Source organism: Mobula birostris, chromosome 26 (assembly GCF_030028105.1).
Source record: "Mobula birostris isolate sMobBir1 chromosome 26, sMobBir1.hap1, whole genome shotgun sequence".
NCBI lineage: Eukaryota > Metazoa > Chordata > Chondrichthyes > Myliobatiformes > Myliobatidae > Mobula > Mobula birostris.
In genome coordinates this window covers 37,466,596-37,491,316 of record NC_092395.1, presented here as the reverse complement: position 1 = coordinate 37,491,316, position 24,721 = coordinate 37,466,596, and the positions used below count along the sequence as shown (strand labels likewise).

General features: G+C 40.9%; 1 protein-coding gene across 2 annotated transcripts in view; it reads right to left on the bottom strand.

Annotated features, from left to right (window-relative positions):
* Positions 1-24,448, bottom strand: part of ubxn6 (UBX domain protein 6) — a 58,651-nt gene extending 34,203 nt beyond the window's left edge. Inside the window, exons 1-3 of one of the 2 annotated variants that reach the window (XM_072244035.1) lie at positions 24,302-24,448; positions 14,679-14,833; positions 3,064-3,122 (exon numbers count right to left, since the gene is read on the bottom strand). In XM_072244035.1, coding sequence (XP_072100136.1) covers positions 3,064-3,122; positions 14,679-14,833; positions 24,302-24,384 — 297 coding nt within the window. In that variant the 5' untranslated portion in view covers positions 24,385-24,448. Of the gene's footprint in view, positions 1-3,063; positions 3,123-3,406; positions 3,492-14,678; positions 14,834-24,301 lie in introns of those variants that run through there. The other variant, XM_072244036.1, reaches the window with a different exon arrangement.
* Between the last annotated feature and the right edge of the window lie 273 nt (positions 24,449-24,721).

Below are 24,721 nucleotides of genomic sequence, written 5' to 3'. Positions count from 1 at the left end.
TTTGGCAGGAACCTGTTTTGCTAATTGATAAATCTGAAAAAGGACCGCAACTCCGACACGTCCTTTGGCCGTGAGGCATCCATCACTGCATGAATTTTCTTAACACACTTGTGTAATACTTGTGCATCAATGATGTGACCATAGTAATTGATGCTTAGGTTTAAGAATTTACATGCTCTGACCCATAATCTTTTAAACTTTTTAACAATGTCTTGTGATTTTAGAGATATTCCTTGTCATTCTTATTGGTAACAATGATGTCATCCAGGTAACTGAGTGCATGGGTTGCCTTGTAGCACCTGGTTCATAGCTTTCTGCTAGAGTGCAGGGAGATGCTACTCTAAAACTAACTCTATTATAGTAATAAAGCCCTTTGTGAGTATTCATGGTGAGAAGCACTTTGAACTCTTCATTTATCGTCATCTGTAGGTAGGTCTCAGCTAAATCCACTTTGCTGAAGTGTTTTCCTCCAAAAAAGATTGCAAAGATATCCTCTATCTTTGGCAGAGGGTATTGATCTGCTTTAGTGCTGGGTTAATGGTGACCTTAAAATCACCACATATCCTGACAGACCCATTCTTCTTGGCGACTGAGACCACTGGTATTGCACATGGACTCCGTTCAACCTTGGAAAGAATTCTTTCAGCTCACTGGTCACTTTATCACGGATGGTATAAGGAACTGGACGGGCTTTGTAAAACTTAGGTGGAATTTTCATTGGAATTATTTTATCCTTATTATGTTTGAGTTTATCAATGCCATCCTTGAACACTGCTGTGCAATCATTCAGTACTTTTCTTAATTCACTTTCAGTTGACTTTACTGCAGGGGATGTGGCATGCAAATTGTGGATGGATCTCCAATTACATTCTAGTTGACTCAGCCAATCACACCTCCACAATGCTGGCACACCTATTTTTAACCTTGTATAAGCCCAATATGGCTTGTTAGTTGTTGTATTTCATTGTTGCGGATGTCATTCCCGCAGGAGTTATAGTTTCTTCAGTACAAATTCTAGTTGAATGCCTGCAGGCTTCAGTTTAGTCTCTTTGAAATGCCGTTCAAACTGATTTTGTGAAATGATAGACAGTTAAGCCAGTGTCCAACTTCATTTTAATTAATTTGCTGTTCATTCCTGGTATAAGCCATATTGCTTGTCTATTGTTAGCTCTCACATTGTAAATCTCAAGGCTACTTAGTCCTGCGTCATTCTCATCATTATCAGATTCTTCATCAACATTAGTGCTCTTTCTCAAACTGCAACTTGACTGTTTAGCTTTTTCTCTTCCCTAGGCAGTCCATTTATTTAAGTCTGTCTGACATGCTCTTTGTACTATGCGTCCTACTTTGTTACAGATTCTGCAAGTTTCTCCTTTAAATCTGCATTTGTCTGGTGTACGTGAGCCCCTGCCGCAACAGTAACACAATTTGCTCGGCTGCTGCTCAATTGTGTCTCTGGCTGCTGTTTCCATTGATTCCAATTTTAACTATACTTTTAAATGCAAGTTGTGCTTCAGTTAGGACCCATTTTTGAATAGTTTCTTGTAAAATTCCGCAAACTAAATGATCTCTCAGTGCATCGTTAAGCCAATCATTGAACTGACAATGCTCAGACAACTTCTTCAATTTAGCCATGTACAATGAAATGGACTCCCTTTACTTTTGATTCCACTTATGAAACTTAAAGTGTTCTGCAATCAACAATGGTTTTGGTTCTAAATGCCTGCATTACTTTCATGATATCAGCAACACTCATTTTGGCTGATTTGGTTGAAGTAGTTAAACGTCTTAGGAAATTGTATGCCTTTAAACCCAATGCACTACGCAAGACTGGCACTCGCTTTTCATTGGCTATTTTATTTGCTTCAAAATACTCCTTAGTATACAATATCCAGTTATCTCTTGTGCAGTCAGATAGGTCAATCTTCCGATGTAGCCAGCCATCTCTACTTTTTAAGTTTTATTTATAATTATCACCAGATACTCACTGATTCCTAACCCGTAAATTTGTCCGTCTTCTGACTTATTTTAAAAACTCTAACGTCCTTTTCCTCTTGCAAAGGAAAAACATGTGCTGCTATTTTTTTTTTAATTTGAACATCTGGGTTTCAAGAGGTACGAAGTCATCGCTAGTTCCATTTTCTATTTATGATTTATAATTTAAATTTTTAATATTTACTATTGATTTGTAATCCAGGGAGTGTGAAGCGCAGAATCAAATATCGCTGTGATGATTGTACGTTCTAGTATCAATTGTTTGGCGACAATAAAGTATAAAGTAGTTCATTTAAAAATTTACTTATCGCCACTTATGTTTTGTAACTCCAAATCATAAAACTAATTGAAAGAAAACAACACAGAGCCGGGAGATGTGTGCCTTAGTTTTGTTTTACTTTAGTGAAGTGCGTACATATGACATGTGGCATGATGATGTATGCCATTCACGTACTTGTAAATATAATCCACAACTACTATAAGAATGCTTAAACAATATATTTACAGTATCACTCAAATATTACTGAAATATTAAATGCACAACATGCACTTTGGTAGAAGGAATAAAGGCATAGACTATTTTCTAAACTGAGAACAAATTCAGAAACCAGAGGTGCAAAAGGAATTGGGAGTCCTCATGCAGAATTCCCTAAATGTTAACTTGCAGGTGAGTCGGTCGTAAGGAAAGCAATATAAAAGCAAGGATGTAATGCTGAGTCTTTACAAGGCATTGTTCACACCACACGAGAGTATTGTGAGCAGTACTGGGCACCTTATCTAAGAAAGGATGTGTAGGCATTGGAGAGGGTCTAGAGGAGGTTCACAAGGACAATCTGGGGGATGAAAGGGTTTGCAGATGAGGAGCATTTGATGGCTCCAGGCCTCCGCTTGCTGGAATTTAGAAAAATAAGGTGGATCAGACTCGAGAGCAGACTCAAAAGGCTGAATAGCCTAATTTTGCTCATATGCCTTACTTCTAACTTTAAAAAAGTAGAACCATAAACTGTCAAGGTACAATCTTTGATCATTAGCTTCCATTGGTAATCCAGTAAATTATGTGACACTTACCTGATTATTTACAGTCTGTACTTCAGAGGTTGCAGCTTCAGCCATCAGTTCATTTTTTACTACATTTAAAATAAATGAAAAGTTCAGGTAACTGTTTCACAAAAATAAACTCAAATTTTAAATATGACAACATTAATATTTAAATTGTGTAAATCAGATGAAGCATCAGACTGATCACATAGTTGCTAGCACTTAACTAACAAGAAGCAATTCTCTAACTTTCTCTCACAGAACAACATATTGTAAGGGGCCCCCTAATTCTGAAATCTATACTGCAGATACTGGCCAGTTCACGTCGCAGTAGGCTCTTAGCGCCAAGTTACTGAGCCAAAAGCAGCAGTACCAAGTCTAAATTTGGTGGCAATGATCCTCACTCCAGGCAACAGAACAGTAACAGACTAAGTGAGTTCCATGAGCCTTTTTCATTCTTTCTGAATCCTAAGCATGGAACAGAGAACTCATTTAATTTATTCATCAAAAGAAATGTTCTGCAACACTTCCTGTTGCAGTGACCAGAACTCAATGTTCTGCTCCAGCTATCGCTCATAGTTTCAAGCATGAGTTCTGAGGTATTGCGTGCAACCTATCTAGTAACATTAAAATCTTATTAGTTACTGCATCTTGGTTTACTAATTTAGTTGCTTTGATGGGTGATCAATTTATCAATTCCTTTTTTTCTGTAGTGTTTGCCAATTTCTTAATAAGAATCAAAATGCTAAACATTGGTCTACGCAGGGCTTATTGCCACAGTCCATTTCTTTATGCTCATTTTAATCCAACATATATCCCCAACTACAACACCATTCCTTATCTACATCCACAACCTAGATAGCTGCAGAGTCCCACAGAATGGAACCATAAAATGAATGGTGATTCTTAAAGAACACAGAGAATATAGAATAGTAAAGTACAGTACAAACCCTTTGGCCCACTTTGTTGAGCAAACCCTTTAAGCTACTCCATCAATATAACTCTTCCCTCCAGTTTTAATTTCATCCATGTGCCTTTCTAAAGAGTTTCTTAAATATTCCTAATGTATCTGCCTCTAGTGCCACCCCTGGCAGTACATTCCATACACCTACCACTCTCTACCTCTGATATTCTCCTTATATATTTCTCCAAACATCTTAAAGTTATGACCCTTGTATTAGTTATTCCTGAACTAGGAAAAAGTCTCTGGCTGTACACTATCTATGCCTCTATCTTGTACACCTCTATCAAGTCACTTCTCATCATTCTCCTTTCTGAAGAGAAAACCCATAGCTCACTCAACCTATCCTCATAAAGCATGCTCTCGAATCCAGGCAGCATCCTGGTAAATCTCTCCACCTTCCCCAAAGCTTCAACATCCTTCCTATAATGAGACAACTAGAACTAAGCATAATATTCCAAATGTGGTCTAATTAGAGTTTTATAGAGATGCAACATTATCTCGTGGCTCTTGAACTCAAATACCTGATTAATGAAGGCCAATACATCCATATTCTTAACCACCCTATCAACTTGCACTGCAACTTAAGGAACCCATGGGTATGAAACTCAAGATTCCTCTGTTCATTCAAACTGTTGGGAATCCTACTATTACCCTGTATTCTCCCTTCAAGTTTTACCTTCCAAAGAGAATCAGTTCACTCTTTTCCAGATTGAACTCCATCTGCCACTTCTGAGCCCAGCTCTGCATCCTATCAATGTTGCTATGTAAACTAAGACAACCTTCTGCACTATTGACAACACTACCTATGTTGCCCTCGTTCAAGAGTTTTCTCCCATTTTCTTAAACTAGACAGATAGATAACTCTAGTCCCAGTATAGCCGTAGCTGAAGGTGGTTTTATTATTCACTAATACATTAGAGCACACAGGGAGCCGGTGTAAGGAACAGAACTTCTCAGCCTTCTTAAGAAAGACAGATTCAAATATTGATTGAAATTTCTTCGACTTCGAACATGCGCCTTAACTACTAAATGAAATGTACAAATGATTACATAATGATTGACCTAACAACGCAATAATAAGTAATCAACAACAGCTGTGGACTTGCTAGTAGTAAGATCTAGCAATTCAAGACAAATAAAACACATCAGGAAAGACATTACACCACCAATCTTCACATCATCTGATAACTCCCTAACCCACCCTTTCACTTCCTCATTGAAGTAGTTTTAAAAAAATACAAAAACAGGGGCCCCAGAAAGGATCCCCACGGAACATCACTGGTCATTCGGCGGAAAACGGGAAGAGGCGAGAGCGAAGCACCAACTCTTTTTTTCTCCTCTCCCCCCTCCCCCTTCGCTAATCGGCCCGGACAGACAGGAACAGCAGGTCTCACACAGCTAATGGTACGAGCTAACGGTTTAAAAAGTTCGTCTGTTTGACGAGGTAAGTGGGTAAGTAGACTTATTTTTCTTGTTTCATTCCTGTAGAATTAGATAGCATACCTGCAGGGTTAGTGCTTTGTTCAGGGTGTCAGATGTGGGAATCCTGTGAGACCTCCAGCCTCCCTGATGGCCACATCTGCACCAGGTGCATCGAGATGCAGCTCCTTAGAGACCATGTTAGGGATCTGGAGCTGCAGCTTGATAACCTACTGCTTATTAGGGAAAGTGAAGAGGTGATAGACAGGAGCTACAGGGAGGTAGTCATCCCTAGGCTACAGGGGTCAGAAAACTGAATCACTGTCAAGAGAGGGAAGGGAAATGCCCGGATAGTGGAGAGCACACCTGTGGCTGTCCCCTTCAGCAACAAATATCTTGTCCTGGATGCTGTTGAGGGGGATGACCTGACAGGGGACACCCACGGTGACCGGGTCTCTGGCACTGAGCCTGGCGCTGTTGTGCAGGAGAGAAGGAGGGAGAAGAGAAATGCAGTAGTCGTAAGGGATTCCATAGTCAGGGCAACGGACAGGAGATTCTGTGAGCCTGATAGAGATACCTGCATGGTGTGTTGCCTCCCAGGTGCCAGGGTATGGGATGTCTCGGATCAGGTCCTGAATACTCTAAAGGGGGAGGGTGAGCAGCCAGTTGTCTTGGTACATGTTGGTACTAATAACATAGACAGGACAAAGGAGGAGGTTCTGAAGAGAGATCTCTAGGACTTAGGAAGGAAGCTAAGAAGCAGGACTTCCAGGGTAGTAATCTCGGGATTGCTACCTGTGCCACGTGCTAGCGAGGGCAAGAATCATAGGATCAGGCAGATGAATGTGTGGCTGAGAGACTGGTGTAGGGGGCAGGGCTTCAGATTCTTGGATAAATTGGGATCTCTTCTGGGAGAAGTATGACCTGTTCAAAAAGGACAGGTTACACCTGAACTCGAAGGGGACCAATATCCTGGCGGGAAAGTTTAATAGAGCTGTTAGGGAGGGTTTAAACTAATTTGGCAGGGGGATGGGAACCGTAATGACAGAGCGGAGGAAGGGGAAAAGAGAAATAAATCTAAGATAGTGAGCAGTAAAGATGTCAAGAAAGACAGGCAGGTGATGGGGCAAATTTGTAGCCATTGGGACGAGTTGCAGTAAAATCAAAGCGAAAAGTATCAAATACTGGTCTTAAGGTGTTGTACTTAAATGCATGCAGCATAAGGAATAAGGTGGATGATCTTGTCATATAGCTACAGACTGGCAGGTATGGTATCGTGGCCATCACTGAGACCTGGCTAAAGGATGCATGTCTCTGGGAGCTGAACGTCCAAGGATACACGGTTTATCGGAAGGATAGGAAGGTAGGCAGAGGGGGAGGTGTGGCTTTATTGGTAAGAAATGATATTAAATCATTAGAAAGAGGTGATATAGGATCGGACGGTGCAGAATCTTTGTGGGTTGAGCTAAGAAATAGCAGGGGTAAAAGGACCTGATGGCAGTTATTCATAGGCCTCCAAACAGCTGCAGGGATGTGGACTACAAATTACAACTGGAAATTGAAAAGGCTTCTCAGAAGGGCAGTGTTATGATAATTGTGGGGGATTTTAACATGCGAGTGGATTGGGAAAATCAGGTTGGCACTGGATCTCATGAGAGAGAATTTGTAGAATGTCTGCGAGATGGCTTTTTAGAACAGCTTGTTGTTGAGCCTACTAGGGGATCGGCTGTACTGGATTGGGTATTGTGTAATGAACCGGAAGTGATTAGAGAGATTGAGGTGAACGAACCCTTAGGAGGCAGTGATCATAACATGATTGAGTTCACTGTGAAATTTGAAAAAGAGAAGCCGAAATCTGATGTGTCGGTATCACAGTGGAGTAAAGGAAATTACAGTGGCATGAGAGAGGAACTGGCCAAAGTTGACTGGAAAGGGACACTGGCGGGAAAGACAGCAGGGCAGCAGTGGCTGGAGTTTATGCAAGAAATGAGGAAGGTGCAAGACAGGTATATTCCAAAAAAGAAGAAATTTTCGAGTGGAAAAAGGATGCAACCGTGGTTGACAAGAGAAGTCAAAGCCAAAGTTAAAGCAAAGGAGAGGGCATACAAGGAAGCAAAAATTAGTGGGAAGACAGAGGATTGGGAAGTTTTTAAAACCTTACAAAAGGAAACCAAGAAGGTCATTAAGAGAGAAAAGATTAACTATGAAAGGAAGCTAGCAAATAATATCAAAGAGGATACTAAAAGCTTTTTCAAGTATATAAACAGTAAAAGACAGGTGAGAGTAGATATAGGACGATAGAAAATGATGCTGGAGAAATTGTAATGGGAGATAAGGAGATGGCAGAGGAACTGAACGAGTATTTTGCATCAGTCTTCACTGAGGAAGACATCAGCAGTATACCGGACACTCAAGGGTGGCAGGGAAGAGAAGTGTGCGCAGTCACAATTATGACAAAGAAAGTACTGAGGAAGCTGAATAGTCTAAAGGTAGATAAATCTCCTGGACCAGATGGAATGCACCCGCGTGTTCTGAAGGAAGTAGCTGTGGAGATTGCGGAGGCATTAGCGATGATCTTTCAAAAGTCGATAGATTCTGGCGTGGTTCTGGAGGACTGGAAGATTGCAAATGTCACTCCGCTATTTAAGAAGGGGGCAAGGAAGCAAATAGAAAATTATAGACCTGTTAGCATGACATCGGTGGTTGGGAAGTTGTTGGAATCGATTGTCAAGGATGAAGTTACGGAGTACTTGGAGGCATATGACAAGATAGGCAGAACTCAGCATGGATTCCTTAAAGGAAAATCCTGCCTGACAAACCTATTACAATTTTTTGAGGAAATTACCAGTAGGCTAGACGAGGGGAATGCAGTGGATGTTGTATATTTGGATTTTCAGAAGGCCTTTGACAAGGTGCCACACATGAGGCTACTTAACAAGATAAGAGCCCATGGAATTACGGGAAAGTTACATACGTGGATAGAGCATTGGCTGATTGGCAGGAAACAGAGAGTAGGAATAAAGGGATCCTATTCTGGTTGGCTGCCAGTTTCCAGTGGTGTTCCACAGGGGTCCGTATTGGGGCCGCTTCTTTTTACATTGTACATCAACGATTTGGATTATGGAATAGATGGCTTTGTGGCTAAGTTTGCTGACGATATGAAGATAGGTGGAGGGGCCGGTAGTGCTGAGGAAACGGAGAGTCTGCAGAGAGACTTGGATAGATTGGAAGAATGGGCAGAGAAGTGGCAAATGAAGTACAATGTTGGAAAGTGTATGGTTATGCACTTTGGCAGAAAAAATAAATGGGCAGACTATTATTTAAATGGGGAAAGAATTCAAAGTTCGGAGATGCAACAGGACTTGGGAGTCCTTGTACAGGATACCCTTAAGGTTAACCTCCAGGTTGAGTCAGTAGTGAAGAAGGCGAATGCAATGTTGGCATTCATTTCTAGAGGAATGGAGTATAGGAGCAGGGATGTGATGTTGAGGCTCTATAAGGCACTGGTGAGACCTCACTTGGAGTACTGTGGGCAGTTTTGGTCTCCTTATTTAAGAAAAGATGTGCTGACATCGGAGAGGGTACAGAGAAGATTCACTAGAATGATTCCAGGAATGAGAGGGTTAACATATGAGGAACGTTTGCCCGCTCTTGGACTGTATTCCTTGGAGTTTAGAAGAATGAGGGGAGACCTCATAGAAACATTTCGAATGTTGAAAGGCATGGACAGAGTGGATGTGGCAAAGTTGTTTCCGATGATGGGGGAGTCTAGTACGAGAGGGCATGACTTAAGGATTGAAGGGCGCCCATTCAGAACAGAAATGCGAAGAAATTTTTTTAGTCAGAGGGTGGTGAATCTATGGAATTTGTTGCCACGGGCAGCAGTGGAGGCCAAGTCATTGGGTGTATTTAAGGCAGAGATTGATAGGTATCTGAGTAGCCAGGGCATCAAAGGTTATGGTGAGAAGGCGGGGGAGTGGGACTAAATGGGAGAATGGATCAGCTCATGATAAGATGGCGGAGCAGACTCGATGGGCCGAATGGCCGACTTCTGCTCCTTTGTCTTATGGTCACTGATTTCTAGGTCAGATATGCTGTCTACTGCCACCCTCTGCCTTCTGAGAGAAAGGCACTTCTGAATCTCATTCCTCCCGACTTTCTGAATAAGCCTACCATGGTGGACCTTGTCAAATGCTTTACTTAAATGCACTGCTCTGCTTTCATCAATGTTTTGTCACTTCCTCAAATAATTCAGTCAGGCTCATGAGGTACAACCCACTCTCACAGCACCATGTTTACTCTCTCTAATCAGATTATGCTTCCCTAAATGCTCATAAGTCCGGTCTCCAAGAATCCTCTCCAGTAGTTTGCCCACCACTGACAAAAGACTCACTGGCCTATAATACCCAGAGTTATCCCTATTAAATTTCTTAAAAGAATATAATGTACCACCCCTCAATTCTCTGCATCGCCCATGGCCGGTTAGAACACAAAGATCATTGCCAAAGTCACAACAATCTCTTCCCCTACTTCCGTAGTAACCTGGGGTATATCCTGTCTGGGCCTAGGGCCCTAATGATTTTCTAAAGTCCCAACACTTTCACCTTTTTAACATCAACATGCTCCAGCACATCCTGTTCTACACTGACTTCACATTTGTGAAGGGCTTCTTGCTGGTGAATACTGAAGCAAAGTATTCATTAAGGACATCCCCTACCTCTTCCGACTCCAGGTACGTTTCCTCTTTTATCCCTGATCAGCCCTACTCTCACTCTAGTTATCCTCTTGTCTTTATATAGGTGCAGAATGCTTTTGGGTTTTCCTTAATCTTACTTGCCTAGGCCTTCTCATGCACTATCCTCACCATCTCTTTGGTCGACAAAGGTTAGCAGCAAATCCACTTCTTGAGAAGATCAGATCAGAGCACCTGAGACCCCCTCCCCACTCTAACCAATTTTAATAGGAACACTATGAAAGGTGTTCTGACTAGCTGCATCCCATCTGGTATAGGAATTGCAAGGTATCTGACCGCAACTCTTGACAAAGGGTTACGAGGTTACTCAGAGGTTCATCGGGATCTAACATACAGTGGTGCTAGAAAGTTCGTGAGCCCTCTAGAATTTTCTCTATTTCTGCATAAATGAGCTAAAGTGTGATCAGATCATTTTTCTCAATAAATTAATGAACCGTATCATTCTTTTTATGTTATCTATTTAATTGGGTTCTCTTTATCCAGTTTTAGGTGAAGATCTGATCACATTTTAGGTCATATTTGTGCAGAAATATAGAAAATTCTAAAGGGTTCACAAACTTTCTAGTAGCATTATCAGGAGCACACTGGGCCCTTGGCATTGTCAATTACCCCTCCCATCCTTCCAACAATCTTTTTGACTCCCTACCATAGGGCAGGAGGTACTGTAGAACAAGGACAAGAATTGTTAAGATGAGAAACATCTTCCCCCAGGCCATAAGACTACTGAACTACTGAACTCCCTGCCACCACCCAGGCATGAAGCGCCAGGAGCATTATATTGTTTTCTTTTTAAATTGTGTCATAATGCGCCTTATTATTTGTTATTTTACTAATGGTAATACTACTCTACATGTTGTGAGAGTTCCCTGTAATGTGTTGTGCACCTTGGTCTGGGGGAGCATTGATTCATTTGGCAGCATTCACGTGTACGGTTGAATGACAATGAACTGAACTTGAACTTCTAGCTCTCTGAAGTCCATTCTTTAGCTCCTTCCTGGCAACCTTTTAATTCTCAAAATCCTTGCTTTCTAAAGCTTAAGTACGTTTCTTTCTTTCTCTTGATTAGACGTTCCACATCTCGTCAACCATGCTTCCTTCACCTGACTATCCTTTCCCTGCCTCAATGGGACAAACTTATCCAGAACCCGACGGAAGTGCTCCCTACTGTATAAGCAGCGGAGCACCCTTTCGAACAGATTCATTCAGCTCCGCCGTCACAAGGATCATTACAAAAAATCTTTCCGACCAGATGCAATAAGCATATACCACAGTTCATCTTTGTGCAACAGGAGAATAGACCCCATAGCACAATAGTCTGTTTTATTATTTTGTACATTATTGCACATTGGTAAATTGTGAATATTAGTCTGTACTTTATTAGTTAAGTCTGCACACTGTTAAGGGTGTTTTTAAATGTTGCTGCTGTAACAAAGGAATATCCCCACTCAGGATCAATAAAGTATATAATTATTAATCAACCTCCTAAGTTCCTGCCAAATAACATCATAATTTGCTCTCCCCTAATTAAATACTTCACAATACTGTCTGCTCCTATCCCTGTCCAAGGCTATATTAAAGGTCAGGGAATTGCAGTCAAGGTCTCCAAAATGCTCACCCATCAAGAGATCTGACACCTAGACTGGTTAATTGCCTGGTACCAGATCCAGTATGGCCTCTCCTTTACTTGGCTTTTGTCAGGAATCAGCTAACAGATTCCTCCTCATCTAAACCTTTTGCACTGAGGAAGTGGCAATCATTGTTAGGGAAGTTGAACAACCCCGCTATTTTTGCATCTTCCCAAAATCTGCCTCCTGATCTGCATCAGAATGTATTTGTTGCTATGCAGGTTGTGGTCTATAGAATACTCCCAATTGAGAGATTGCCCCCCTTCCTATTTCTTACACCCCCACAAAATGACTCAGTAGATAATTCCTCCAGCTGTAGCTGTGATACTATCCCTGATTAGTAATGCCACTCCCCAATCTCTTTTACCATCATCTAAACCCTGGATCATCCAGCAGCCATTCTTGCTCTTGGGACAACCAAGTCCCTGTAATGACTACAATATCACAGTTCCATGTACTGACCTATGCTCTACGTTCAGGGCCCTTGTTCCTGATATTTTTTGCCTTAAAATAGACACATTTCGACCCATACAACTAACTGCCATTATGCCCTCTCCACTGCCTATCCTACCTTTACATCAACTGTCCCATCATTAGACCTGTCCCCCTGGCAAACTAGCTTAAAACCTCCCTATGCTCTAGCATGCCACTCTGCCAGGATATTGGTGCCCTTCGAGTTAGTTGTAACCCATCCCTTTAGCGCAGGTCATACCTTCTCCAAAAGAGATCCCAATGATCCACAAATCTGAAACCACGCCCTTTACATCAATTCTTCAGCCACCTTCATCTGCCAGATCATCCCATTCTCACTCTCGCTGCCATGTGACACAGGCAGCATCCAGACATTACCATCCTCAAAGTCCTGATTTTCAGCTTCCTACCAAGCTCCCTATATTCTCTCTTCAGGACCTCAACTTTTCCTATCTACAATGTGTTGTAAAAGTATTCAGCCCCCAACCCTATGTTAACATAAAAGATTATTACAACCAAGGACTTTGATCAATTTAACTAAGCCCAAAAATCAGGAATACTGTTAAACATGAAAAACTAAGGAAAAAAATCAAAAACTGAAATGTTAGCAGTTCAAAAATATTCACCCCACCTTGCTCAGTACTTAGTTGAATCACCTCTCGCAGCTATTAGCCAGAAGTCTTTCTGGATAAATCACTATCAGCTTTGCACAACATGATGGAACAAGATTTGCCATTTCCTCCTTGCAAAATTGTTCTCGAGTGTCAAGTTAGTTGAGTAGTGGTGGCGGACAGCAATCTTGAGGTCTTGCCAGCGATGTTCAATCAGGTAAGGTCAGGACTCTGACTGGGCCACACAAGGACATCAATTTTCTTCATTTGAATTCAGTCCACGGTTGCTCTGGCAGTATGTTCTGGGTTGTTGTTCTGCTGAAAGATGAACTTCCTCCCCAGTTTAAACTTTCTGGCAGAGGCTAACAGGTTTTTAAATCCAGGATCTCTCTGTATTTAGCAATGTTCATCTCCCCATTAATACTGACTAGATTTCCAATCCCTGCTGCGGTAAAGCATCCTGATAGCATGATATCTATCTCCACCATACATTACAATAGGGAGAGGGTTACCAGGCTGATGTGCATATGTCACATGCACTGCTTCGTGTTGAGGCCAAAAAGTTCCACTTTAGTCTCATCTGACCACAATACATCTTTCCACATCTTTACAATATCTTCTAAGTGATACTTTGCAAAGTCTTTCTGGGTAAGGATATTTTTTTTAAAGCTAGGGCTTCTTCCTTGCCACTCTTCCACAAATACCTTTTTGTGTGTAAGGCCTTGGAGATGTGGAGCCATGAACTTCATCCACAGTTGCAGCCACTGACTTCTGCAGCTCACTCAGAGTGGCTTTGGTATCACAGTAGCCTCTTCATATAAGTGCCATTCTTCTCCAGCGACTAGAGGGCAGCCTGACCTAGGCAGTATGTTTGTGGTTTCATATTTTTCCCCTTTTTCCACAATGAGCTGCACTGAGCTCAGAGGTACGTTCAGTGCCATTGAGATGGTTTTACACCCTTCCCTAGATTTGTGCTTCTCCATTATCATGTTGCTGTCACAGGGCAAAAAGTTGTACAGCACATGACTTTTGCACACACTGCTCATTACAAGTTAGGGGGAACATTGCCAATATGTACTATGATATTTGGTTGCTCACCCTCCCCCTTAAGAATGCTATGGACCTGATCCGAGAATTCCCTGACCCTGGTTCCTGGGAGGCAACATACCATCTGGGAACCTCTTTGATGTCCACAAAATCTCCTGTCTGTTCCACTAACTATTTATCATTATTACTGCTGTTCTCCTCTTCTTTCTACCCCCTCCTCACCCCCACCTTCCTCCTGAGCCACAGAGCCAAACTCAGCGCCAGAGACCTGGTCACTATAGCATTCCCCTGGTATGCCCTGAATTTTCTTGCTGTCATTTTATGGTTTTGAATGATATCATATTAAAGTTCTTTGATATAAAACAACTCTGAAATCAAACAATACTTCTGAGAGATCATATAGAAAATAAACCACTACCACCCTCAATTCTAACGGGCATATGAATTGCAATCACATGGTGAGAAACAGAATAAAAGTACATTCCTACATTAGCAAGATTCTTAATTAGTTTTTCTCTTAGCAGCCACTAAAAGTTGTACCTGCTAGCATTTTCCCCAGTGAGATTGTGAAAAAATTCACTAAAGGCATTGCAAGCTCAAAACTATATAATCCTGCTGCTATGATGCATTCAAGAAGGAATGTCAAGCTCAGGAAAGGATATGCTTTTCTAAATCCTTGTGCAACCCTTTACTAACCTTAAAGATGAAAAGTAAAACACTCAGCATATTTGTATTCCTCTTCTGTGAACACCTACCCTCATTCTTCAAGCTGCTCAGTCCAGAGGTGGATCTTCCTTTATGCTGTTTAACCTCCAGTCTAGATAAAGCCGCAGCTGCTGCCATCTGTGATTCTTCGGCTGGCGGTCTGCGAGGCTTCTCCTGAACATTGGGTTTGATTTCAGTGGGTTTCCTAGATAGCCACAGAAATAGATTATCTCATAACTTGGGTGAAGGTCTGTGCCAACAAGACTCTGCTTTCAGGAATAAAAAATGTAAGGTGCATGTAATGTATGTTCTATCAGAACTTAACTATATGTAGCCAGACTATTTTCTAAACCAAGCATGAATTTGCTTTGAAGGGAACAGAATTAGTTATCTTACCAAGATTAATCACTCTTAGCTACATTTTTCACGTCTCTTGAAATCTTTCAATAGCCTTTCCATACAAATCTGAGAAACAGGGAGTCAATGACTATTTCAATAATGTTGCAATATTAATGCCCCTCAGTACAAGATGCCTATACTCCTTAAGGACTGTCAGTGTCCCAGTTTATTGGCATCATAAGACTATACATGCAAAGGTTCCTCTTAGGCCTAATTTATCATTTACTTAAATGAAGCCACATCTACATGTTATTAAAAATCCTTTCATAATGAGTAATTTTCCTTGATTCAATCTGTCAATTAGATGATTTGACTATTTTTTTTTCCAAAGAAATCTATTATAGTTTCCTTAGCTTTTCTTCATACAACAAAAAAGATATTTTTATGTCTCTACCCAGCAAAGATAGTATCATCCTTCACATAAAGACAACTGCTTATTGAACTTCAAACAAGATCAGAGCATAGAAAAATCACCTCTAATTTGTAAACCATCTGCTAATTTAGTCCTGTCTACAGGGGCATATTGACTGAAAATAGCGCCTATGGCAAGTACTGAAATTGCGCCCCTGTCCAAACATCTGACACCCATCTTTTAGATAACTTTACCATAATATCAGCTCAAAAGTACAAGTCAAGCTCGTTAATCTTTTAATTAACAAATTATGGCACATGAAAATTATAACTGCACCTTCCTTGCTTTCACTGATGCAAATTGGTCTATGGTGTGATCAAAGTCCGTTTTTTCAGTTTCTTCTCTTTCTACACTCAGCAGAGCAAGATCACAGACTCTGCCTTGACCCATGGAGCCTCAAATACAAAAGTATTAATTTTAACTTGTTGAATGATCTCTCACAGCTGGCGATGGAAACTGCTATGGTTAGCATTATCTGAATAGCAATGCGAAGATTGGGGAAGACGCTCTCATCTCCATACTGAACACTAAATTCAAGAAGCTCTTCAGGTCTTGATATTTTCATGTTGACCTGCCTTGATAGCAACATTCTGCAATCCAGAACTTCTTCATATAGCTGCTGTCCATCAACATCAGAGCTGTACAATTCGCTCAAGTTTTCGCACTTCTTCTTTAAATCGTTACTGTCGGCACCGTAACACAGTCCCTCAACATCAAGAAGGAACTCAAACTTGGTATTAGTGTCGTGCAAACCAGTGAACCTTTCGTCCATTTCTCTGTGAAGACGGTCAAGTGTTCCCTTCTTGACTCTTTCCATTTCCTCCTTATCTATTAACCCAGAATCTCTCGAGTTCTCATCAGCCATTCGTTTCTTTCATCTCTGACGTCTTTCAACTTCAATTTTCCATTCTTGAGACCGACTCCTTCTTCGAGTGACTCACTGACCAACACTTCTCTTTCATCATAAAAATGATCTCGGAGGGCTTTCAAATCCAGGGCAGCATCGTGGAAGTTCATGCTAGGATCCTGCAGCCTCTTTTGAAAATGGTCAATGCGAATGAGTACTTTGTTCTAAAATCCTAGCAAAATCAGAAAATCGTAACTCAACATGCAGTTGTACAGCTGCCTTGTGTCACTTCTTGTTTCACTGGTCGTTTTCATTGTCCATCATGTCCTGGAGAACTTCAAGTATCTCCTCAAGGTACTTGTTGACGGGCTTCACAGCTTCTGCCCTTGCACTCCACCTGGTTTCGGACTCCGACTTAACAACCACAAGCACGCCGTTTTTGAGTTTTTCCCCAGCGCTGTGTTGAACAAGAGAAAAACACGTAGAGAGCTTCAATGGTTCCAAAAAACTTAATCATCATTGTATCCTGCTTGGCTGCATGTACACCCACCAAGTTAAATGAGTGATTGTTGCAATTCACAAACACTGCCAGGTTGTTTTTCTTCACTTATTCTTTGATGAACATCACCTCTGTGTCCAGCCATCACAGCAGCGTTGTCATAGCACTGTGACCGATAATCTTGTAGCCCCATTTCGTCCTTCTCTAGCTGTTTCAAAATGTCTTCAACCAAGCTCTCAGCATCCTTCTGGATTATCTGGATAAAACCAAGGAAGCACTAACACGGACTATTTTCCGTCTCAAGATCAACTTCTACATACCTCACTACTGACATCTGCTCATGGTGTGCCTGATCAGGAGTTGAGTTGAACATGAGACCATAGTACTTGGCTTTACGAATGCTTCTCAGTAAACTCTGAGAAACAGTGGATGCCATCATGTGAATGAATTCGTTCTGGACACCTGGTGAAAGACAAGACATGGATCCAGGACGACTTCCCAAATGAGTGAGAGGGTCAAAGATGGCCAGTAGTTTCAGTAAGCCAAGGAAATTTCCCACATTGGAGTCATCATCTAGCTGAAGTGACTCGCTGTGTCCTCGAAAAGCCAGGTTCTGAGTCGCAAGGAATTTTATGCAGTGAAGGATTCTCGTCAAGATATCATGTCACTTCTGCTTTTCCTTCTCAATCTGTGACTGAAATACCATGTCAATAACTCCTCTGTTTCCAGCTAAATTTCTTTCCATTTCTTTCCACTGTGTGAAGCATTCCCGATGATTCTTGGCATTTTCATGAACACTAATCCTTTCAGGTGCTTTCCACTGGTTGAATCCACTTTCCTGCTCCAATGAGGATTGATAGTCTGACGGGGAATAGAGAAGACAACAGATACAAAATGCAGACTTTTTAGAAGGGGAATAGACCAGCCATGAGCCAGTCACTTCCTCACCACGACCATTTCCCAATTTTCTCTTGAACCAAGTTTTGTTCATTGAGCGGATATTTGTTGGTAGGAAAGGCCCCTCACTGTTCTGGAAATACTTCGAACCCAGCTTTATTATTTCTGTTCTCAACTCGTCAAGCAGAATTGCTTTTCCAGTATCTTTGTCGAACTTCAGAAGTCCAGTGTCATGCTGTTCAATCACTTCTGGTATGACAGTTCAAGGCTTTTTGACACCATCCTGTTCACTTGGTTCAGTGTCGTCAGGTTCAATCTCGTCAGGTAAAATCTCATCAAAAACTCAACATCACCACCACACCATCGTCTTCCCCTCCTGTCATGTCCGTGTTCTCTGTGGCAGCCTCGCTCTTAATCTTGTCATAGTCAGATTTATCTGACTTGACTTCCTCCTCGGCTTGTGAAGCATTTGTACTTGATCCACCTTCGAATTCTCACAAACTTGTAGCAGGTGCAGGCGACTCCATGGAACATGTCTAACTACTTGTTCCGGGCTTTTCAAAGAAGGGCATGAAGAACTTGTTCGACTTCTTGGCTTCCTCCACCTTTTGTCTCTTCTGTCCTTCAGCTCCACTTTCCTCCTTCTTCATGAAGAAACGTTTCATGGTCTTCTTACACAATGCTCTGAAATAAGACCATCCTAGTGCTCCTCACCCATGATAATCAAAGACAGATCATACATCAGAAGAAAATTCTTTTTTCACTATCTGTCTTTAATAGAAACTGCTCAGTGGCGCCCCCCCCCCTTCAAGTGGCGCCCAGGGCCTGCCATACCTTAGATACGCCACTGCCTGTCTACATACTCACTGCCCATTAAGGGCAGCAATGAAATTCCTCCATCTCTGGCAGCGTTCAGGGCTTCCTTCATCGTGTCAATAGTTCAGTTTTCACTATTGTCTGTCATGCAAATCCCAGTTGGAGACTCAGGAATACCATCACATTCAGATGTAGAAAGATTCTTCATTGTTGTTTCTGTAACAGCTTTGGTTTAATCAGTCAGGGTTGTTAACTCTGAGCTGAACTCCTGAACCTGCAGGACTGGTGGACCACTGTTAGTCTGGCCTCTACCCTTTGACCTGTTTGGCATGGGTAACCCTACCATGAGTCAAAGCATAAAGCCCTGACTCCAGCCGACATAGCTCTCTGGGTCATTGAGGCACAGAAGCCTCCAAAACACGACAAGGTTGTGGTCCTCTTGGAGGTAATGTAATCCAATAATACAACAAACGGCAACTAAACTCTCTGAATGGTTTCATTGCTGAAAAATCCCAGATCTATTTTTGAGCAACTTTCTGTAGCATTGTTCTACTTTTCGGATGTTGTACTGATTTCTTACTCCTGAACTGTTTATCTTGTATATGATTCATCAAGCTATGCAGAAAAATTGTTGCAAAGAAAGAAGAGGAAAGACAATGATGAATGTAAATGAAGTTGACAGTGGGATTACAAGGTGTATATCTGTGACATGAGTTCAAACCCAACATAGATTTATAGTATGAAAGTGTCCTCAGTCCATCAGTTTCAGTCTTTCTGAAATGCAAAGTGAAAAATGTCAAAATCTACCATAAGAAATGCCTTGTGAGACAGAAGCACACTGTGTCACAGCAGGGAAGGATTTCACTCTGCAACAGGTTATTGTATTTTTGACTTGGAGTGCATACTTACGTAACTGGATGTTTGATGTGAAGAGAGATCCAAGTGTAATATTGACATCCTTCACTACAAAGAGTATAGTTTTTAAAAAGCGCGCACACACACACACACTCACCTCTCCATTAACACTACACTAGGCACTGTATTAAAAAAGGTAGTTGGATACAACTGATTTCAAAATCTATTATGTTTATGACATCATGTTTAAGCCATGCTTTAGTGAGATCACTGCTTTGCTCCCAGCTGGGTATTATTTCTGTGTGGACAAGTAGTTTCACTATTAGACTCCATCCCCATCAGCTGAAGCAATCAGATGATCTATACGTCATGTTTTATGAATCACAGCATATAATCTACCAATGGCTTCTACTTTCAGCATTAACGCAAGATGAAAACTTAGTCACAAATACGAGAAAATCTGAAGATGCCGGAAATCCAAACCAACACATACAAAATGCTGGAGGAACTTCTCCCTTTCTTTTCCAGTCCCGAAGAAGGGTCTTGGCCTGAAACATTGACTGTTTACACTTTTTATCATAGATATTGCCTGACCTGCTGAGTTTCTCCAGCATTTTATGTGTGATGCTTTGGAAACTTGGTCTGTAAGACAATTCCAGTGGCTCATTTACTATTGAGATGTATGGATCCACAATTCGTACTAAAACTTAGGACCATATCAACCAGCTCCGGTATTGGAACACAAAAGGCACCAATTGTGGTTTGGAAAATGAACTTTCTTCAAGCTCAGATAGGAGGGGAAAAACATGATATTCCTTGCTAACTAGACCAGGGCCACTGCAGATACCTGTAACACTGAGTGCAACACTGGAAATCAGCAAACTCAGTAGAAATTGGGATTGAATATGGAATATTTGAGGTGTTAGTTGTACAGTAGCTTTGGCAAGTTGGTTAGTTCATCCAAAATAAACTTCAAGAAAAAAAAACACTTATAAGGAAATAGGGAAAATTAAGTAAAATAGAGTGGCTGCATCAAATATTGAAAACATATGTAGTCACATGACGAATTATGTCTCAGCAAGACAAGGTGTCAAATAACTTAATCATTACCCAGCAACACCTACCAGAAGTGTACCAAAGATGATAAAAAGATTCTGACTGTATATACCTTGGGGTTACCCAGTCTAATTATGCTCACTGGCGGGCTGGCACATTCACCTCTGGTGAATCCCACTACTAAATTTACAAAACAATATTAGCCTGGATCTCATGGACTATGGAAGTGATAACCAAGTGTTTGTCACCATAATGCCAAATACTTTACAGCAACTCTTCAATACATTCCGATGTGGCAATCTAGAAGTTAATATCAGCTGTTTCTGTCAGTTAGCAAGCTATTTTAACACAGGATTTCTTACTATCTACCCTTATGTACACAGATCACATCTAAGAGATGCAGGGATATTCCTGTCAATGTACAGGGACAGGGTGTGGCTGGACAAGCTTCAGGAAAATGTTTGATGCATTAGAACAAAAACTTTCAGATATCATTTTAAACTAACTTATACTAAAACCTTTAACTTGAGGTGACAATACACCTGATTCTGATTGATTGATATATAAAATATATATATATACACACACACACACACAAAGTAATTAGCATTTGGTATGACCTGCTAGTGGTGGTGGAGGAGGCAAGAACAGTAACAACATTTAAGAGATTCCTGGACAGGCACTGGATTGAACGGGGCATAGAGAGATATGGAATTAACTTTGGCAAGTCAGGTCTGCATGAATAGGCATAATGCAGATGTAACCTGGTTCCAACATAACAATGTAGTTTATAAAGAAGGCAAGACAGCGGCTATATTTTGTTTGGAGTTTGAAGAGATTTGGCATATCAACAAATACACTGAAAAACTTCTATAGTTGTACCGTGGAGGAGCATTCTGACAGGTTGCATCACTGTCTGGTATGGAGGGGCTACTGCATAGGACCAAAAGAAGCTGCAGAAGCTTGTAAATCTAGTCAGCTCCATCTTGGGTACAAAGTAACCAGGACATCTTTAGGGAGCGGTGTCTCAGAAAGGTAGCGTCCATTATTAAGGACTTCCAGCACCCAGGGCATGCCCTTTTCTCATTGCTACCATCAGGTAGGAGGTACAGGAGATGAAGGCACATACTCAGCGATTCAGGAACAGCTTCTTCCCCTCTGCCATCTGATTCCGAAATGGACATTGAACACATGGACACTACCTCACTTTTTTAAAAATATAAAACATTTCTGTTTTTGCACATTTTAAAAAATCTGTTCAATGTACGTAATTGATTTACTTGTTTACTTATATTTATTTTTTTCTCTCTGCTAGATTATGTATTGCATTAAACTGCTGCTGCTGCTAAGTTAACAAATTTCATGTCACATGCTTGTGATAATAAACCTGATTCTGATGCAGTTGAGCAAAGAGTGTTGTTTCTGTGCTTTACAACTCTACGACATAGCTAGAAATAGACAATGCTGAGAGTTCCCAACAGATCAGGCAACACTGGCAAAACGTCTGTTTCGACATCAGTGACATTCCCTAAATTTGCTCTGATGAATAGTCATCAACTTGAAAATGGTCTTTCTGTCTGGAATTGCTACTTGACAAGCTGAGCAGTCCCAAAAGGTTCTGTTTTATTTTTTCCAGCATATCATACTTGTGTTGTACATTCTCTACCTAATTAATGCACAGCTCCACTGACAGCTTAATTATTCATTATTAAAGATAAAGAACCTGTATATTCTTTTCTACAAACATCAAATAACATGTCAAAATAATTTATTTTTAGTTTTTAAGAAATACTTAACCTTACTCTGCATTAGTCACTGATTTTGTAAGTGTAGAACTGATGATTAAATTTCAAATGTAATTCACTAACTGAAGTCACAAGATACCTTGAAGCCATGAAAGCTGCTGTAAATATCCTTGCTCTCTGCAATGGGGCAAAGCAAACCATTACCCTGGTATGTTCCCAACACCTGTTGGTTGATTTAGAACTTTACATCTAAATTGACCTAACATTTTTTCCAAGCAGCCTGATGCCACAGGTACTAACAATGAGCATATAGCTTACAAAACAGTGAGATCACTCAAATAATTTCATGTGAAAATGGGCATATAGTTGAAATAATCCAAGCAAAATATATAATAATCAAAAAATCAGTTAAAAATCATCAGCATCTCTTTAAAGTTGTGGAAATCCAACCCCACCTACTCTGTTAAGTATAGATATACAATTAAAAACAAACAGACTCATAAAGCAGCATGGAAAGAGGCCCTTTGAGCCAACTGGTCCAGTGCCAACTTTACAGAAGCAAAATCAAAAGACACATCAGGAAGGGTGTGTAAAGCCTATGCCGGGGTAGGCAACCTAAAGCACAAATGATTTTCTAGCATGCGTTACTCATTAATTTGAGGCAAAACATAACTAGGTGTACTTAAATGGATAATTCCCATATTTCAAGTTTTTTATGGCATTTATCTGGCCCACGGTCCACTCATTAACATGCGATCCGGCCCACAGAGGCAAAAAGGTTGCCGACCCCTGGCCTATGCAAAGAGTCACATTTTAAGTAGGGCCTGAAAGGAAGTCGAGAGGAGAGATGAGCAGTTTAAGAATTTTTTAAAAATTCTTTTACTAACAAGCCTCTAACTCACTCTTCAGCACAATTGCTCACAGCTACAATCTTCTACCTTTATGTTCCTTGGAACATGATCATATTCTGATTGAAATGACTATTAATGAAGCCATTTGCAACTTTGGCTTAATCATAAGCTTCACGTACAAGCACTGCAATTGCAATTATTCATACCATATAACTCAAAAGCTCTTCCTGAACAGCCAAAAAGCACGAATGCATGCATATATATTTAAGTAGTTGCTTCAGTGTTCTAATGGGGTAATCATCTTAAGCACCTTTTTTTTTCTAGACACTGAATGTATGTAAATACTTTAAAACATTTCACAAAAATTGGAAAGAAATCTTCACAGGCAACTGATCTGAAATAGCCACCCTTCTTTAAGCCTATCTTTGTAACATTTGCCTTTTCTCCAATGAAGCAGTGAATTAATTATTTACTCCAGCCTCTAAATATTGTGTAGCATCACTAGTGCACAAAGTGACTCAGAGCAAATCGAGTACAATTTCACTCCGAGAAAACAGAGTAAACAACTAGCACATACTTAATATATCAAGACACATCATAAGAGAATAATTGATACAGACCAAAAGAATCAGACAGGTGAACAAAAAAAAAATAGCAGTTTGGTTTTAAAGACAAGGAAAAAAAAAGAGCTCAATGATCTTATAAAAATGAAAATATAAAATGGAAGCCTTTTTCAGAAACAAGTTAATATCTAAACAAAAGGAAATAAAGCTGTTGAATTTGTCATGCAATTTATGTTAAATTCAGGTTATGTTAACTTGTATGTGTTTATGCCTTTAATGAACTGTGCTACTACAAAAAGCCAATACTCATGACATTTATACCCAGGGTACACATGCCCACGACAATACGCTTTCTTAAAAACACTAATTGAAGGAGGGGTAGGTGAACGTTTGCGGAGGCAGTAAAGAACACATAGGGAGAAATCTTCACCAGCTCGCTTTCAGAAACCCTCAGTGCTTTAGAATGTAAACAGAACGTGGAAACATCTACGTTCCTCGTATTTATGTGAAGCAAAATTCACATATTCTCACAAACGCTTATCTCACGGCCCACTGTTGTCATCGGGATAAATACAAAAGTGATAATAAAGCAAACCGAAGAATTAGTTGACAAATGCCAAGTGCAGACTCTTCTCTAAAAGATATCTAATTCTGTATCACAACACTATACTCCAATCTGCTCTCCCTTCATATCATCCACCAACCCTCGTCCATTTCCGGACATCTTCCTCACCTCGTATCCTGGGTCAGGACATGCCCCGGCCCCAGACTTTTAAACTTTAAATCCCGCTTCAAGTCACCGAAAAATTTCTTCATCTTTGCACCAGGCCCAGACCGAACGGCGTCTCGCCGTCAGAATCCCCCCCGCCCCCGTACCGGAAAAGCGCGAGCCGGAAGTGATCCAGATCAATGTAACACCCATAGGGTTGCCACGACAACGGAGCTCCAGTGGGCGACATTGGAGCTTCGTTGTCGTGGCAACCTGGCCTGATGCAGGGTCTCGCCCCTAAACATCGACTGTTCATTAATTTCCATGGCATCCTCCCGACTCTAGTTAGTGGACATTTAACTACATGTAATACGTATTGCCAGACCACTCGGTGAAATAGCTGTGAATCAAATCAGTCACAATCATCTAATCCGTATGGAGTTA